The sequence below is a fragment of the Doryrhamphus excisus genome, chromosome 22 (assembly GCF_030265055.1).
Source record: "Doryrhamphus excisus isolate RoL2022-K1 chromosome 22, RoL_Dexc_1.0, whole genome shotgun sequence".
NCBI classification, from domain to species: domain Eukaryota; kingdom Metazoa; phylum Chordata; class Actinopteri; order Syngnathiformes; family Syngnathidae; genus Doryrhamphus; species Doryrhamphus excisus.
In genome coordinates, this window is record NC_080487.1 from 9001337 (window position 1) to 9016936 (window position 15600).

At 43.5% G+C, this 15600-nt stretch overlaps 1 protein-coding gene across 4 annotated transcripts in view; it reads left to right on the plus strand.

Annotated features, from left to right (window-relative positions):
* The window catches only part of capn15 (calpain 15), a 39460-nt gene extending 24270 nt beyond the window's left edge, over positions 1-15190 (plus strand). For all 4 annotated transcript variants that reach the window (XM_058061792.1, XM_058061793.1, XM_058061794.1 and 1 more), the window contains exons 3-12: positions 980-1188; positions 2439-2622; positions 3032-3255; positions 3613-3738; positions 6019-6171; positions 10102-10263; positions 10341-10576; positions 11455-11624; positions 11704-11882; positions 12379-15190. In XM_058061792.1, coding sequence (XP_057917775.1) covers positions 980-1188; positions 2439-2622; positions 3032-3255; positions 3613-3738; positions 6019-6171; positions 10102-10263; positions 10341-10576; positions 11455-11624; positions 11704-11882; positions 12379-12556 — 1821 coding nt within the window. In that variant the 3' untranslated portion in view covers positions 12557-15190. The remainder of the gene's footprint in view (positions 1-979; positions 1189-2438; positions 2623-3031; positions 3256-3612; positions 3739-6018; positions 6172-10101; positions 10264-10340; positions 10577-11454; positions 11625-11703; positions 11883-12378) is intronic.
* Positions 15191-15600: the final 410 nt, after the last annotated feature.

Consider the following 15600-nt stretch of genomic DNA (forward strand, 5'->3'; position numbering starts at 1 on the left):
CTAAAACCTTGGCATAGTTTAACACGATAATACAACATTCTAACAATATTTATAAGTCAGAAAAGTGGAAAAAGCATAATAGGTCCTCTTTAAGGAGGCTGATTGTATGAAACCTCCATGCTCGAATGTAAAAATGTATATGTGCAAGGTGATAACCTTGCCTTAAATGCCACTCTTGAGGAAGAGAAAGAAGCAAAGGAAAATATTAGAAAAATGAAAATGAAAAATACAACTGATGAGATGGATCAGAATGCACCAATGACCAATGTGATCCTAACGGGGCTCCAAATTCCACCCAGGTCAAATGACAGAGGAGAACCAGATGAACTGTGTGGCAGAAACAACACCACACCCGTCATCGTTAAGTTCACCAATAGGGAATTCAGAAATGCACTGCTGAAACAGGCCGAGAAGCTGAAAGGTACAAACGTGAATGTGACGCTGTAAATCCACATTGGCACCTCCATCCATAAAATTTTAAAGCTAGTTCAAAGGGTCATGCATAAAACGGTGAACTATGCACTTCCGTGAGCTGCATCACAACCTTGGATGACAGAGATCAAGGCAGCGGAATTGAATTATGAGGGGAGGGGCGCTGGCGAGCAATCAATTTGCTTCACGGCTAGCAGCGGGGTGCCCGAATTACATCCGCTATGCTGGCCAATCCCGCTTCTGACACCACAAATAGGAAACCGGAGCGCTTGCTGTACTAAAGGGTTTAGATGAGCAGATAGTGTGTCACATTAGGTGTCTGTGACAGGAAAGATGCTGCTGCTTATTTTAAAGCAGTTTGCTTGTAATGGTGATGGTTCTACCTCCCGGGTGGTACATTGTTCCACTTTGGTCTCCTGCTGTGTCGCTGAATGATGCCACTCCAACCTCTTTTTCCATTAAAAGCCTGAAAACCAGTCCAATATAACATTTCATATTTATCGTGTTCTGTCCCATCCTTACTTTCTGCTGTCCATCCCCCAATCAGAACAAAGTCAACTTCGTGGATGACAGCTTCCCCCCAGGACCTCGGTCCGTAGGCTTCCCTGAGGGAGACAGCGTCCAACAGCGAATCAAGAAGTGGCTCCGCCCTCACGAGATCAAATGCAGCAACTTCAAAGACCGAGGCGTCAAGTGGTCCGTTTTCCGCACACCGCGGCCCTCTGACATCCTCCAAGGGTTGCTGGGAAACTGCTGGTGAGCTGTCAGAACACATCACATGGAAACGGGATGTTCCTCGGGCTGTATCATTTCACTCGGGATGGAGAGGCCATCTTTGCTGCTACAGGTTGTTCAGTGTGTAAAAAAATAAAACAAAAATAGTGCAGTGCAGTTTTTCAATGCCAAAACTGATGAAGATTACCACAATAATATATTTAATATTGCTATATACTAATAAATAGTGATCACTGTTTTGTGACGGCCATTTTGAAAAGCACTTCAGCCTTGAAGATAGAAGCGCTATAGCTGACTAAGACAAGGGAAGTGCTACAATGATAAGTTGCTCCGAGAAAAGGGCAAAACAACACAAACATTACATGAAAGAATTAAAGCTTTATGCAAAGATGTACCTGACAGAAAGGTAATTCACAGAAATCTGGACTCTGGACCTTCAGTATGTTTTATCTCTCTGCCCTTGTTCTGTGTCCTTTGGGTGACACACACACACACACACAACAAAGTCCCTCCCAAAGTTGTCCCAATACAAGTTTCATCAGCGGCGCACACAGCTTATCAAAAATAACCCTCCCTCGAGCCAAATCCTCTCACTCTCAACAGGATGTAACCCAAATTCTTCCACACAGACACACACACGTACACAGTTGTCCTAATAAACCGGCAAACAACCAAGCTGCCGGCAGCCAACCAATGGCAGCAGAGTAGAGAAAACAGAGGCTGTCACTCTTGTTATGAGAACGGCAGTAATATAGGATGGACATGTGGAAGACTTGACCTTTTTTTTTGAATATTTTCACATTTTATATTTATATTTATTTATATATATTTATATTATTTCTATTTATTATGATATTTTATTTTTAATTATATTATTATTTATTATTATTTATTTATATTATATTTTATATATTTATTAGGTTAATCGGCGACTCCAAATTGTCCATAGGTATGAATGTGAATGTGAATGGTTGTTTGTCTATATGTGCCCTGTGATTGGCTGGCGACCAGACCAGGGTGTACCTCGCCTCTCAGCCGAAGACAACTGGGATAGGCTCCAGCACCCCCGCGACCCTCGTGAGGAAAAGCGGCAGAAAATGAATGAATGAACGTTTTAATTTTTTAAACGTAAAGTCGGGCCTGGATTTAATGTGCCCTCTGCTGGCCGCTGCCATACAGTGATATCCATAGCAACTACTACATAACAACACCTCATTATTATGATATGATTCATTGCATTGACATTTAATCTTCCCCGTCAATAATTCCAGGTTCCTCAGTGCCCTGGCGGTGCTAGCCGAGCGTCCCGAGCTGGTAGAAAGGGTAATGATCACCAGGACCATCTGCACTGAGGGAGCCTACCAAGTTCGCTTATGCAAAGACGGAACATGGACGACAGTGCTGGTGGATGACATGCTGCCCTGCGATGACTACGGCTTCCTTCTATTCTCCCAGGTTTTATAACGCACACAAGGCACAAATGACACATGAAGCAACACAAAACATTGCACGGGAGCGAGGATATTATGCTGTGTCCTTTTCTAAACCACAGAGGTTATTGAAGATGGAAAGATACAGGTGGAGGGTTCACCTTCTGACGGGCTTTTTATAGTCCTGCACGCACCAGATTGTGACCCCTGAAGGCAGCCAAACATGAATGTGACTGTTAATGTGTCATTTCACTCCATGTGCCATTCATCTTGTTGATGGTTTTCATTGCATGCTGTGCATCATAAAAGCCACAGCGTCCTTATTTTTGTATCGATCATAAATGCTTCAATTAACAGCGCTATTTAGTGCCTAACCTCAGTGTTCCATAGTCGTCAGGGTCTCTAAATGTGACTCTTGGTTGTGGTCACTCCAGGCCCAGAGGAAGCAGCTTTGGGTGGCACTCATTGAGAAAGCCTTGGCAAAGCTCCACGGCTCCTACTTTGCCTTACAAGCGGGGCGTGCCATCGAGGGCTTGGCAACACTGACGGGGGCTCCGTGCGACTCCCTGATGCTGCAGGTCAGCTCCACCAACCCACGGGAGGAACCCATCGACACTGATCTGATCTGGGCCAAGATGTTGAGCTCCAAGGAAGCCGGGTAAGACGAATTATAGCCAATGGCAAAGAGTGTTTTTTTTTTTTCCAATCTGCGTACAGTACAGTATGTTCGTAATGAAAGAGGTCCTGTAACCTTCACTTTGATATTTGTGCTTCCAAAGCAGCAGACTAACTAGCGGAGCCCCAAAATGGCTCCATCATCTGCAGCCAAACCGGCAGCCCATCTGTCAGACAAGCTGCAGTATGTTTTAATAAATCAAAGCCAGGCACGTTATGACAGCATAGTGATGGCATACGCTTCATCAGCAAAGTGGAGGAGTGTTTTGCAATACATCGCCAAGCATAACACGCATCATAAGTACATTGGAAGCCGACTGTTGTTGCTGCTGTTGTGTAGGTTTCTGATGGGGGCCTCGTGTGGGGGAGGCAACATGAAGGTGGACGATGCTGTCTACGAGTCGCTGGGTTTGCGGCCTCGCCATGCCTACTCCATCTTGGATGTACGAGACGTTCAAGGATACAGGTATGGATGTCACTTTTACTCCCATTCAAAAATGTGACTGATCTCAATAACTCGCGGATTTTTGTCATTCGCTGGTTATTATCGTGAATGAGAAATCTTGTCACGTTTTAATCTTGCGAGACCTTATGACACGCACCGCGAATGCCTTTCTCTCATGCGGTAAAACGAGCATTGTTGTCTTTGCAAAGGCATACTTCTAACAGATCTCATTCTGGATCTCTACAGAAGAGCGAGTGCGCCCGTCTTGTGTATAAACAAACATCTAATGACAGAAAGCCTTGCTATCTTGTGTGGTGGCTGCTCTTGAAGTGCGTTCACGAACAAAAAGGTATCTTCTCGTTGAAGTGCCTCTACACTTACCGTATAGAATGCATATTTAAATTCACCCAAGGCTTCTAAGTCTCCTTTTTGTGTCCTTGCGTTCCCTTCAGCTGCAGCTCTAATTAATGCAAGCATGAATCATACAATAGTAGCTTTTGCTCACTTAGAAAGTTTTTCCATAATCTCATTTTGACCTAAATTCAAAGATTATTTACAACAATACTTATTTACAAATACAAACGATACAAGCAGTTGATGCTTGCTAAATACAAGGATGAAGAGTCTTGAACCAGTCATGATGTGCTATATATATATATATCACTATATTGACACTTACTATGGTACCCATTATGTCATTGGATGGTCATATCACCTAGTACTTTGGTACGTGACAAAAATGTAAAAAAAAAATTAATAAAAATAAATAAATATATACACACCCTTGTGAGGATAAGCGGTAGAAAATGAATGAATGAATGATGCAATTCAACATGAGGCAAATAAGCAAAGGGAAAAAATTTATGGTCCTACAAAAAGGTTTTGGCTTTATTCCTCCTAGGCACTTTGCAGTAGTTTGCTGGGATAGACTCCAGCATACCCCCTGTGGACCATAGTGAGGATAAGCGGCATAGAAAATTGATAAACGACACTAAAAACAGAAACAAATAACATTATAAACTTCCCCAAAAACAGTCCAGGGTGTACCCCGCCTCTCGCCCAAAGCTGGGATAGGCTCCAGCACCCCCACGACCCTCATGAGGATAAGCGGTAGAAAATGAATGAATGAATGAATATATTAGGAAAGCAGGAAGTGAACAAATGTAACAGTTACTGATTGTAAAAGTACCAGATGGAGGGGTAGTATTTAATAAGCTTTGCTTCTTCCTACTCCTTTTGGACACGTGGAACTGTGAACTGATTATGGGATGCACTCAATTGTAATCTGATGCATGTTCAAATGAAATAAAACCATTACCATTATTTGATGTGAATTATGTATGCTAATATGGACATTTGTATGTTTTATTTTATTTCTTGGTGGATAAAGGATCAAACATCCTTTTGTGAAGGTGCTCTTCATATGGAGAGGGTTTGATATAAATAGAAAGCAGGTGCACCCTGACTGTGGTGTAATCCCTTTGATCGGGTGAGACGAGGGCTGGGGGGGCGCGCACAGTGAAAACACACAATGGGGAGGGTGGGGGTGCTTCTTCTACCTGTGAGAGGAAGTGAGGAAAAGTCTCAGATGTCCTTTTCTAAGCCGCACACTTTAATTTTCTGCCATAAAGCAAGTGGTGGTGTGGAAGAGCTTGATCCAAAATGGCAAGGAGGACATGAGAAGCTGTTTTTCGGAGCGGCTTTTCACCCGACTGCAGATGTTTGAGAAAGTCAGAGCCCTCTGGTGTGGTGCTGATGATATTATTGGCAGTAAGACTGAAAATAGATTCACTACAGATAGATTCTGCACTACAGAGTTTTGCCAAAATTGGCCCCCAAAATTGGGGTGGCTAGTGGCCAAGGGTGGCTTGGACCATCCCTGGTCACTGCAGGGACACTTGGTGGCAGGATTGCCCACTTACGTGTACCTTGTTTTTTTATTTGTATGGAAAATTATTAATAATAATAATAATGAAAAAGATTTAAATAATAATATAACATAAATTAATAATAATTTATATTGAATTGAATATTGAATATTAATTTATAGTGAACTCAAATACATGGGAAACATATCAAAAGTAACAAGAAAATAAATATTTTACTTAAATAAAAAAATTACAAAAATTTAAAAAAGACTGAAAATAGATTGATGAACATCATCAATCATCCCAAGGCCATTGTGTAGTAAATCTATACAAGCTTTACATTGACTACTCTCAAGTTTGGAAATGTGCTTTCTAATCAAACGTTAATGTTTCTGAGGTGGTTTTCCCTCCCTTCTCACCATCCTTCTTCCAGGTTGCTGCGCCTCCGTAACCCGTGGGGTCGATTCTCGTGGAATGGCAGCTGGTCGGACGAATGGACGGACTGGCCACAGCACCTGCGTCATGAGCTAATGGCTCACGGGAGCAGTGAAGGGGTCTTCTGGATGGAGTACACCGACTTCATCAAGTAGGAAAAATGAAATAGCCTTCATCCATTCATTTTCTATTCTATACCACTTATCCTCACTCAGGGTCACGGGCATGCTGGAGCCTACCCCAGGCGGGGTACACCCCGGACTGGTCGCCAGCCAATCACAGGGCACATATAGACAAACAACCATTCACACTCACATTCATATTTGGAGTCGCCAATTAACCTAGCATGTTTTTGGAATGTGGGAGGAAACCGGAGTACCCGGAGAAAACCCACGCATGCACGGGGAGAACATGCAAACTCCACACAGAGATGGCCGAGGGTGGAATTGAACTCGGGTCTCCTTGCTGTGAGGTCTGCACGCTAACCGCTCGGCCGCCATGCAACCCACTGATATTCATTCATTCATTTTCTACCGCTTATCCTCACGAGGGTCGCTGGAGCCAATCCCAGTTGTCTTCAGACGAGAGGCGGGGTACACCCTGGACTGGTGGCCAGCCAATCACAGGGCACATATAGACAAACAACCATTCACACTCACATTCATACCTATGGACAATTTGGAGTCGCCAATTAACCTAGCATGTTTTTGGAATGTGGGAGGAAACCGGAGTACCCGGAGAAAACCCACGCATGCACGGGGAGAACATGCAAACTCCACACAGAGATGGCCGAGGGTGGAATTGAACTTAGGTCTCCTAGCTGTGTGGCCTGTGTGCTAACCACTTGAACACCGTGCAGCCTGGCTATAGACTGATATTTATTTCTTTTCTTGAATGAGACTTTTCATTCATTCATTTGCTGGAGCCTATCCCAGCTGTCTTCGGACGAGAGGAGGGGTACACCCTGGACCGGTCGCCAGCCAATCACAGGGCACATATAGACAAACAACCATTCACACTCACATTCATACCCACGAGTCACCAATTAAGCTAACATGCATGTTTTTGGAATGTGGGAGGAAGCCGGAGCATCCGGAGCAAATAACATGCAAACTCCACACAGAGATGCCCGAGCGGGAAATCAAACCCAGGTGTCCTAGCTGTGTGGCCTGTGTGCTCACCACTCCTCAATGCAGCCTAACTAGCCTTCAGTCACTTTTAACTAGCCTCCATGCCCCCTAGAGGCCCCCAAGAGTCATTACAGCCTCTTCCCAAAAGCTGATATATTTCCTCTCAGCACAAGAGTCATGATGCCCTCGTGCTGTGGTGTTTTCTCTCTGCGCCGCAGTCAATCACAGCACTCAGCAGTGCTGATGCTTTGATGCTTATCAAATGTGAGCAACGGTAGCTGGCAAACATACACTTTGTCTTCGTTCCAGACAAGCAGCTGTCGCAAATGTAAAATGCATGAATTTCCAGCTGGGACGGGGTTCATGTGAGGATCTACTCAACATGAGACGTTTCAAATGTCAACGCTTTGTTTGTGGACAACAGTGATAAAAAGGACTCTGAAAATGTCATCTAAGTTCCACCATGATGGGCATGCGTCATGTGACTAAGTGTTTAGTAATCTCATTGCCTCGGTGGATTTTACTCACCATCTGGTTTTGGCAGGAAACTCAGTGGGACTGTTGTTGTTTTTATGGCATGTTGTGTTGACAAGCATGGAATGGACTCATTCTATGCTTGTGTGATTGGGGCGTTTTTACTATTACTCTCCTGTTCTGGTGGAATTAGAATCATCTTTTACACATTTTAATTGACACTTCATGTAGTCTATTGAAGAGCTGTTTCATTTGAAAAAAAATGGAAGCCAGTTCCCATAATGGAATATTTTAGATGCTGATGTTTTTCAAGCAACTCCAATTTTGAACCAATGAATTCCATTAAAGTAATAAATCATATCATTAGCAGATATAGCTTTCACTTCTGCACTGATATCCAATATTTTTCCAAGGCGTATATTTTTCCACCTCTGCCTTTACGGCATACGAGTGGTAAGCACGTAGTCCTCACTGCTAGGAGACCTGAGTTCAATTCCACCCTCGGCCGTGTTCTCCTTGTGCATGCGTGGGTTTTGTCCGGGTACTCCGGTTTCCTCCCACATTCCAAAAACATGCTAGGTTAATTGGCCACTCCAAATTGTCCATAGGTATGAATGTGAGTGTGAATGGTTGTTTGTCTATATGTGCCCTGTGATTGGCTGGCCACCAGTCCAGGGTGTACCCCGCCTCTCGCCCAAAGACAGCTGGGATAGGCTCCAGCACCCCCGCAACCCTCGTGAGGATAAGCGGTAGAAAATTAATGAATGAATAATTGTATGGTCGGGCTGCACGGCGGATAAGTGATTCGCGCGCAGGCCTCACAGCTAGGAGACCCGAGTTCAATTCCACCCTCGGCCATCTCTGTGTGGAGTTTGCATGTTCTCCCCGTGCATGCGTGGGTTTTCGCCGGGTACTCCGGTTTCCTCCCACATTCCAAAAACATGCTAGGTTAATTGGCGACTCCAAATTGTCCATAGGTATGAATGTGAGTGTGAATGGTTTTTTGTCTATATGTGCTCTGTGATTGGCTGGCTACCAGGCCAGGGTGTACCCCACCTCTCGCCCAAAGACAGCTGGGATAGGCTCCAGCACCCCCGCGACCCTCGTGAGGATAAGTGGTAGAAAATGCATGAATGCCTTTAGCTGCCTGTAGATCTACAAGACATCCATGCATCCATTTTCTACCGCTTATCCTCACTAGAGTTGCGGGTGTGCTGGAGCCTATCCCAGCTGTCTTGGGGCGAGAGGCGGGGTACACCCTGGACTGGTCGCCAGCCTTCTATTCTATACCAATTATCCTCACTTAGGGTCACGGGCATGCTGGAGCCTACCCCAGGCGGGGTACACCCTGGACTGGTGGCCAGCCAATCACAGGGCACATATAGACAAACAACCATTCACACTCACATTCATACCTATGGACAATTTGGAGTCGCCAATTAACCTCTCATTTTATGTTAATGCCTTTTGTACAGAAAAGCGGTGACATTAAAAAATGCCGGCATTAACAGGCAATATGAAAGGGGCTACAGTGGTGTCTTCCTGCCTCTGTTACAGCTCTGAACTCCCCTGAAAGAGTAGAAATATTGCTGGGTGGACTTTATACTATGCAACACATTCACATGGGAAATCCCTGCTTTTACAGACTGCGTGAAAGGGCCTCCACAGGTGGCTTCCGCCTCGATTACTGTTTTCCTATTTCTCTGAAAATTATACTTGATATCCCCCATTTTTGCACCATGCTTTTTATACAGAAGAGTAGCACGCAAAAAGATTGTAAAATGCTGGCTTTTACAGGAGGTGTGAAAGGGGCTACACATGTTCCTCTTGTCATTGTGTGGCAGTGCCATTTATACAGAAAAATGGCAGGGAAATGCCAGTTTTCTTTTTTACTGGCAGTATAAAAGGGGCTTCACAGGTAACTTCCCAGTTTTATTACAGCTGCAATAATACCTGCTGAAGGCTGGAGTTTGACTTTGCCGTTTACACAGAAAAGTACAGTAGTGCTCTAAATATTACCAATTTATTCATCCTTCCGTTCTGTGTCCATGCCGTTTGTAGGGAACAGCAACATGGAAAATAGGTGGAAAATTGCCATCCAAAGACAATAGTGTTCATTCTAGCAATATTGTTGTTGTAGTGATTTAAAGTCTGAGTTTATGTATACAGTATACTGTGTGTTTGTTATTCATGTACCTCCTGTCTACAAAAATAACATTTGCAATAAGTCCACAAGGGCCGAGGCAGCTGTCCTGTTTGAACAACTCCACCTGAAAAATGTGTTTGGCCCTGAGGACCCCATCTGTCTTTTTGGCCGATTTCCCACAGACACGTAATCTCTCGGCTTTGCATTTAAACCGAGCAGCCGATGACTGCCTGGATTGGAAAATAGAGGGAAAAAGGAGTGATGAAAGGCAACACAATCACTCCTGACGCCCCGATGTGGACTTAAAGAAGAATGTCTCCACCTCCCACAGGTACTTTGACTCTGTGGATATCTGTAAGATCCACTCAGACTGGCAGGAGGTGCGGCTGCAGGGATCCTTCCCGAGCAAGGCCAGCGGTCCCGTCACTGTCACAGCCCTCACCGTGCTGGAGAGGACGGCGTTGGAGTTTGCTCTCTTCCAGGAGGGAAGCAGGTACGCACCACATGAAGCAGCATCCTCAAGTACCGTGCCCTTTCACCTTCAGACCCACCTCCTCTATTACCTCCTAGGCGCTCTGACACCGCCGACAGTCACCTGCTGGATCTGTGCATCATGGTGTTCCGGGCCTCTTTTGGGAGCAGCAATAAGCTGACCCTGGGCCGCCTGTTGGCGCACAGTAAGAGAGCAGTGAAGAAGTTTGTTGGCTGCGATGTGATGCTGGAGCCGGGGGAGTACGCCGTGGTGTGCTGCGCCTTTAACCACTGGCAGATGAACGTCAGTGGGTCGGGAGGTCCACCCACACCTAGTAAGTGTGCATTGTTACCTCCTGTGGTTGTTTGTCGTTCTGAGAGGGGTTTTTTTTATTGCCTTTAGATAACAGCATATGCATCTATTCTCTTCATTGCTTAATAAAAATAACAATGTCTGTTAAAGTAATAATAATAATGTATATTAATAATGTTTTAATGTCTGACTTTTTATATCTGACTGATGTGCCCCGCCCCGCTTTTAACCTTGTTTGAGCTCTAAATGAATGTTTGGATATTGTATTTTAGTGCATCGTTTACTCTGTTTTTACTCAACTCTATTTTTTTTTCTTTTTTTCTCTACTGTAAAGCGTCTTTGAGTACTTGGAGAATTATTATTATTATTATTGTATTATTATTATTATTGTTATTATTATTATTATTATTAATGCTAAAAAATAAACACCACTACAGTACAAGTCTGAGTCAGTCACACATCTAGGAAATCAAGCTGTCCATTTAGGAAGCAACACTAAGGCGGGGTACACCCCGGACTGTTGGCCAGCCAATCACAGGGCACATATAGACAAACAACCATTCACACTCACATTCATACCTATGGACAATTTGGAGTGGCCAATTAACCTAGCATGTTTTTGGAATGTGGGAGGAAACCGAAGTACCCGGAGAAAACCCACGCATGCACGGGGAGAACATGCAAACTCCACACAGAGATGGCCGTGGGTGGAATTGAACTAGGGTCACCTAGCTGTGAGGCCTGCGTGCTAACCACTCGCCCCACGTGCAGCCACTGCAATATATGGTCTAAAATCTATATGAATCTCCATATAATGTGTTGTGCTCTTTTTATTTAATATTAATTAATATGATATTCTGATCATATCTATCCCTAACCTGACCTCCATTTCCGTCCTAGTCTCCAGTCCAACCAGTGGAGCCCAGCGGCGACCCAGTCAAGACTTCCCAGGCTACATCCTGGCTATTTACAGCTCCAGACAGGTGATGGTGGAGCAGGTAGAGGCGACCGCCACCACGCTGGCAGACGCCATCATCCTGCTGACAGAAAACAAAGGCGAAAGACACGAGGTAACGTGTGGTCATTATGGATGATTATCGATGATTACTGGACCTCGTGTTGGCTCATAAAAAGTGTGTGCCATTCTAGGGCCGTGAGGGCATGACGTGCTACTATTTGACACACGGCTGGGCGGGACTCATTGTAGTGGTGGAAAACCGCCACCCTAAGTACTACCTCCACGTCTCCTGTGACTGTACGGACAGTTTCAATGTGGTGTCAACGCGCGGCAGCCTCAAGACCATCGACAGCGTCCCACCTTTACACCGGTATACACACACACATGCAAAATACCCAAGTGCTATTCTGGTTTGGTTTTATATCAATATTTACACCTCATGAATCCGCTTTAATTGTATATAGTACATTTAATACTTCATTCATGTTACGGTTGCGGGTATGCTGGAGCCTATCCCAACTTACTTCAGGCGAGAAGTAAATGAACCTTCGTTCAATGTTACCCGACGCGACGCTACCATTCTATTAGTTTCTATTCTATTTAAGAAAAAAAAAACTTAAACTATATTGGGAAAGCAGGAAGTGAACAAATGTAAGAGTTACTGATTGTAAAAGTACCAGATGGAGGGGTAGGATTTAATAAGCTTTGCTTCTTCCTACTCCTTTTGGACATGTGGAACTGTGAACTGATTATGGGATGCATGTAATCTGATGCATGTTCAAATGAAGTAAAATCATTACCATTACCATTACCATTACCCTTCCCCATCCACTCCTCATTTCACTGCTCTCTGTTTCCCCCCACAGGCAAGTGCTGGTAGTGCTCTCCCAGCTGGAAGGAAACGCCGGCTTCTCCATCACGCACCGACTGGCTCATCGCAAGGCAGCCCAAGCATCTCTGGGCGACTGGACGCCCACCAAAGCCACACACAGCCCCCAGCTCACCCCAGACATTGACGGGCTGCACCGACCCAGGCCGCTATGACCACCGTCCAACAATATGGCTGACTGTCAAAGCACTGGAAGACCGGGAGAAAGACACACATGTGAATGTATTCATCAACACTGAAGCTTTCATCCAAGTTGGAATGAAACGGGGGGATGGGGGGGTCGGGGACACGCTCAGCCTCAAGCCCCGCTTTTAAAGTGTCAAAACGTGTGGACAGCTTCCGTACAAGCGCTGTATACGTGGATTCCCAAAAAGTCAGGGTGGAGTGCTGTAACTACTGAGCCATTTTCCAAGACTTTCTCCTTAAAACTCCGCCCACTCTGAATACCAGAAAGAGCACCCGACCCACCAGTATGGTACCAATTGAGCCAAACCACTTTCCATGTAGGTTTTTTTTTATAATTTTGACAATGCAGGTACAGTATCAGTCTTACATGTTTCATCCTTATACTTTTTATTGTTGTGCATGTGTGAAGGTCTTAGAACAGGGGTCGGCAACCTTTAACATCCACTTCTTGAAAGCATATTAGCTAAGCTAAACCTTCTCTTGTTTATCCAATCAGCAGTCAGAGTGCAGAGCTTGGCATGGGAGCCACAACAAGGAGCCTAAAAAAACCCACATGGGGCTCCGGAGCCGCGGGTTGCCGACCCCTGTCTTAGAAGAAGCCATCATTTTTACTTACATGTTCATGCTCTATTTTTATCTCAGGACCAAAAGGTGTCATTGAATTGTTCCTACAAGAGAAAACCTACTACAATGTTTAATATGTCGCCATCTCATGGACATACAGTGTAATGACATCATAACAACAAACAGAAGTCAAACAGCCTATTAAATAGCTGACAGCATTGCACTCACCCATATTTTACCTATATTGTTTTTACCTCTTTTTAGACATGATATGGACTAAGGAACTGGGACATTATCATAATAAATCTCGAAATATGGCTAGTGTACACGTACAGAGAAGTATATTTTTCACAAACGTGTTGGATGACTTTTCCCTTTTCTGTTGACTTTAGGCTAAAATTTGAATTTCCATTCATTGGGATATTTGGACCAAATGTTTACATTTCCCTTCATGTGGGTAATTCCTTTTTAAATTTGATTTTTAAATTTCTGTTATCAAATTTTGTTGTTTCCTTAACTCGGACATTTAAATGACATTTCTGTTTATTTAGACCAAATATTGACATTTCATAGAGATGTTGGAAATTTTCCGTCAAAGAGAGATGTATTTATTTTTGACCTGTTCCTTTTATTTTTGCTGATTTCCCTTTAAATCTCATTCATTTTGGACATTTGAAGGAAATTTAGGCACTTTTCTTTCTCCAAATTTTTATCAATTAATTTTTTTTCATTTGCATAATTGTACTCAAATTCAGATTTTGACATTCCCCTTCATTTAAACATCCATCCATTTTCTATACTGCTTATACTCACAAGGGTTATCCCTATCCCAGCTGTCTTTAGGAGCACATTTTCAGGACATTTAGCTCATATTTTGAGATTTTCCTTATCAAGACATTTTGTTCCAAGTTCTTTCACAGCAAACCACACCTTATTGACCTTGCAACGGAAAAGGGGCCTTCCTAAACTGTTCCCACAAAGCTAGAAATATAAACTTAACAAAATATATTGATAAAATATTTAAATATTAAAATTAATAAACCAATGAAAAGGTTATCCCAGCACCTTTATGTCCCTCTTCCCCCAAATTGGTGCGGTCTAAACACTGGAGGCTTGTTTACTCCCCCTTGTGTCACTAAATGGAGTGAATGAATGCTGTATTGGAAGGTCACCTGGATGTTTGTGTAATATCATACACACAAATACATTGGAGTTGTCAAGGGAGTCCCACAGGAGCTGTTAGGACGGTGGTGGGGGATCTCTCTTTATGTATGAGTGAGAATCCAGGCCCTTGCATTTTGTTGCAGCAAGAAAAGGATTTAGGACAGGATGCCTGACGGCTATTTTACACTTTTCCCTGTTAGGATTCCTCCCGTGAAACCGCTGCTGGAGATGAATGCGGTACAGTCTAGTGACAACTAGGTTTATTTTTGTCTTACTTGAAAGCTGCGGAGTGATTTAAATTGAAAACTTGATTTATTTTTGTCTTTTTCACAATTTTTTTACCTTCAGGGGGAGTTTAAAAAGTGTAAATAAGTTTTCCAAAGAGACATCCATGTATACAATGTCCACTCTTCCAGATACCTTCACTGAACATCCGTGCAATTTAATGTATTTTTTATTGGTTTGCAGGAAGGTGATGACTTCCATCTAATGTTTGTTTTCTGTCTTCATAGTCACTTTGGCTCTCACTGGTGTCCTCTCCTGTTTAAGCAGTGGTGGTGTTGGGGTTTTTTTGTTTGTTTCACTGGCGCCCCCTACTGCTGGTCAGAATAGGTTACAGGCTAGAGACAATAAACACTAGCTGGCCTTTCTCTGCTATGACATTGTACAGGTGCAAAGCTAAGCTCTGGTGTAAAAAAAACAAATGGTAATACAAAAAACATTCAAGTAGTTAAATCCAACAAACTACGGCTTCAAGCTTACGAATGTGATATACAGTATATATATTTTATTGATCCTTTTTTGTCAGGGGGAATGAGTATATGTGTACAAATTTCTTTGTTTTAATATTTCAATCTCAGGTTCCACTGGACCAAATAAACGTTTTTTTTTTAATGAAGCATCAGTTTTTGTTACTTTACATTGAAAGCGGGATTGTAAACCCTGATCTTACAGTTGGTCTTATACATGTGAAGAAATGTTTGACATTTGCCTTGATGGGGATATTTGGATCTTATGTAAACAATGGAAAATTCATCCATTTTCTACTGCTTATCCTCATCAGGGTGGCGGGGGTGCTGGAACCTATCCCAGCTGTCTTCGAGGGAGAGGTGGGGTATGGACAATTTGGAGTCACCAATTAACCTAGCATGTTTTTGGAATGTGGGAGGAAACCGGAGTACCCGGAGAAAACCCACGCATGCACGGGGAGAACATACAAACTCCAAATTGTCCATAGGTATGAATGTGAGTGTGAATGGTTGTTTGTCTATATGTGCTCTGTGAT